Source organism: Mus caroli, unplaced genomic scaffold (assembly GCF_978045245.1).
Source record: "Mus caroli unplaced genomic scaffold, Mus_caroli_1 scaffold_17, whole genome shotgun sequence".
Classification (NCBI taxonomy): Eukaryota; Metazoa; Chordata; class Mammalia; order Rodentia; family Muridae; genus Mus; species Mus caroli.
This window is the reverse complement of record NW_028227272.1, coordinates 55,881,989-55,885,133: the sequence shown is the minus strand read 5'-3', so window position 1 is coordinate 55,885,133 and position 3,145 is coordinate 55,881,989. Positions and strand designations below refer to the sequence as shown.

Here is a 3,145-nt window from a genome sequence, read left to right as displayed (position 1 = left end):
ACTCCTTTCTGGTCTCCTGGATAAGTGAAAGGTGTATGATAATAGAGGGAGGGGTAAAAGAATAATCAATATGAGTTTCTGAAAAGATGAGATTTTAGAATACATGCAAGATTACAAAATACTCTGCTAGCAGTGCAAGTTATTTCTGTGTTACATATCTTAATGCATTGCACTTAGTTTAGTAGAACAAGAAAATTTCAACTGTCTTCTTTGATGGTGCTAATTATGTAAATGTAAACACATTAAGACCATCAAACTAGCACAAATTGCTCTGGTAGTGTGTCCTAATATACCACTAATAATGACAAACAAACTAGAATTCCAATATTCTTTTAAAGTTTAAAAAGTTTTTTGACGAAGCACTGGAAACAAGTTTAAGAAATAGATGATGTAAAAGAAGAAATTATCCCAACCCCAGCTCCTGTCAGTGACCTTGACCAGGTCATCATATTTTGTACATCTGAATAATGAATGCAAGTGACAGCTTCCCTATTTATTAGATTTTAATCTATTTATTAGATTTTATCTACTATAGTATAATATAGATAATCACAATATTCTAATGAAGCATTAGAATAGGTAAAGAAAGGTTCTTGTTTCATAAAAGAAGATGTTGAACATTGTTCCTTTAGATACATTTTATTAAATAAACGTATTTCTTTCTTTAAATTTTTTTCCATACAATATATTTTGGTCATACTCTTTCCCCTCTCGCACCTCTTCCCAGTTCCTTGATTGTAAGAATCAGATGTTGTAGATGACGTCAAGAAAACTGCATCATCAATACTCTTCTTCAAGGTAAGGATGCTATGAGCAAAGGGAAGCTGTCACTTGCATTCATTATTCAGATGTACAAAATATGATGACCTGGTCAAGGTCACTGACAGGAGCTGGGGTTGGGATAATTTCTTCTTTTACATCATCATGTATTCTACTTCAGAATTCTGTAGCAATAAGCCTCAAAACGCATTTGGTATAGTTAAAAATTAATGAGACACATATGTGGAAAAAATAAAGCAATATGAATTATGTGATTAGACAGAAAATACGTACTTTGTTGATTAAGGATGATATGGCTCCACTGTTCAGAATATGACACTGATGTCTAGGAAATTGAGTTAAAATTTGGTTAAACAGTTTCACATGGAAAATCTATTTTACTGAAAAGATAAGGATTTAGATATTTGGGTAAAGAAAATATGAATAATGCCATGGAGAAAGTCACTATTTATGAAAGTTTTGTGACAGTGGAAAAAGAGAGCAGAGATGTAATAATTTATGAAGATTTATTTCTTCAACATCTCAATATTATTTCATTAAACATGAATCTCTCCCCATTAGCATCAGTGACTTTTGTGCAATCTCTAATATATACATTTAAAATACCTCTCACACTTTTAAAAATACCTTCCATCTCAAACGATGACTGACTTTAATGTTTTGGGAGAAAGTGGGAGGAAAAAATTAAAAATAAAATAAATTATTTGTGGACACTGAACCAAATCTGAGTAACTTAAAAATTTTTGTGTATTTACCTGCTTGCAGAAAAGTAACCCTTTTCAATTTGAGAGAAAAAGATGTTTATCCTTTAACGGGGAAAAGAAAAAACTAGAAAATACAGAGTTTCATTGCAAAGATGGTGGGTAAACTTGAAAAAGAAATCACCTGTCTGTTATACAAAGTAAAGTAGGAAATGGTCAGACCACAGTTGCAATCTGACATCTTCCCTTGTCAACAGAGTAGCTGAAGATGACTGAAGACAACTACTCCTTGACAACAGAGTTCATCCTCATAGGATTCTCAGATCACCCAGACTTGAAGACACTTCTGTTCCTGCTGTTCTCTGCCATCTATCTGGTCACCATGGTGGGGAATCTTGGGCTGGTGGCCTTGATCTACATGGAGCCTCGTCTCCACACACCCATGTACATCTTTCTGGGCAACCTGGCTCTGATGGACTCCTGCTGCTCCTGTGCCATCACTCCCAAGATGCTAGAGAACTTCTTTTCTGTGGACAGAAGGATTTCTCTCTATGAATGCATGGCACAGTTCTATTTTCTCTGTCTTGCTGAAACTACAGACTGCTTTCTTCTGGCAGCAATGGCCTATGACCGCTATGTGGCCATATGCAACCCTCTGCAGTACCACACCATGATGTCCAAGAAGCTCTGCCTTCAAATGACCACAGGAGCCTACATAGCAGGAAACATACATTCCATGATTCAAATAGGGTTCTTGTTCAGGTTAACTTTCTGCAGGTCTCATGTAATCAAGCACTTCTTTTGTGATGTCCTTCCCCTATACAGACTCTCATGTGTTGACCCTTATATCAATGAACTGATGATACTCATCTTTTCTGGTATAGCTCAAACTTTTACCATTACTATAGTCCTCATTTCTTATTTCTGCATCCTTTTTACTATATTCACAATGAAGTCCAGAGAGGGAAGAAGCAAAGCCTTATCTACTTGTGCATCCCACTTTCTGTCTGTGTCAATATTCTACGGATCTCTCCTCTACATGTATATTCGACCAAGTTCACTTAATGAAGGGTATAAAGACATACCTGTTGCTATTTGTTACACTCTAATAATTCCTTTATTAAACCCATTTATTTATAGTTTGAGAAATAAGGAAGTGATTAATGTGATGAAAAGAACAATGCAGAGACAATTGTAACATTCTGAAATCAGTTCTTTGAAAATTAACTTGAACTTCAAATAAATCTATGGGTACTTTTAAGGAAACAGAAAAGTACAACTTTGTAATGTTTTACGTTACATAATAGAGATAGAATACAATTTATTCAAATTAGTTCAGGAGGAATGGAATTACTAGCATTAACTTCAAAATCCTAGCAACTAAATATATTAGAAGTCATAAGAGTAGTTAGCTCTTGACAAGTCCTACAAATCCTAGAAATAGCATGTGTAATGATAGCCATTTTATTATTTTTTTATCAAAATGTAATTTCTTTTTTCAAATTTTTATTAGATATTTTCTTCATTTACATTTCAAATGCTATCCCAAAAGTCCCCTATGCTCTCTTCCCGCACCACTCCCCTACCCACCCACTCCCACTTCTTGGCCTTGGCTTGCCCCTGTACTGGGGCATATAAATTTTGCAAGATCAAGGGGCCTCTCT

General features: G+C 34.9%; 1 protein-coding gene across 1 annotated transcript; it reads left to right on the top strand.

The window, feature by feature from the left end:
• Nucleotides 1-1,749: 1,749 nt before the first annotated feature.
• On the top strand, nucleotides 1,750-2,679 carry LOC110311833 (olfactory receptor 5K3-like). The gene has a single exon (XM_021185390.2). The coding sequence runs from the start codon at nucleotides 1,750-1,752 to the stop codon at nucleotides 2,677-2,679; it is 930 nt and encodes a 309-aa protein (XP_021041049.2).
• The last annotated feature ends 466 nt before the right edge of the window (nucleotides 2,680-3,145 follow it).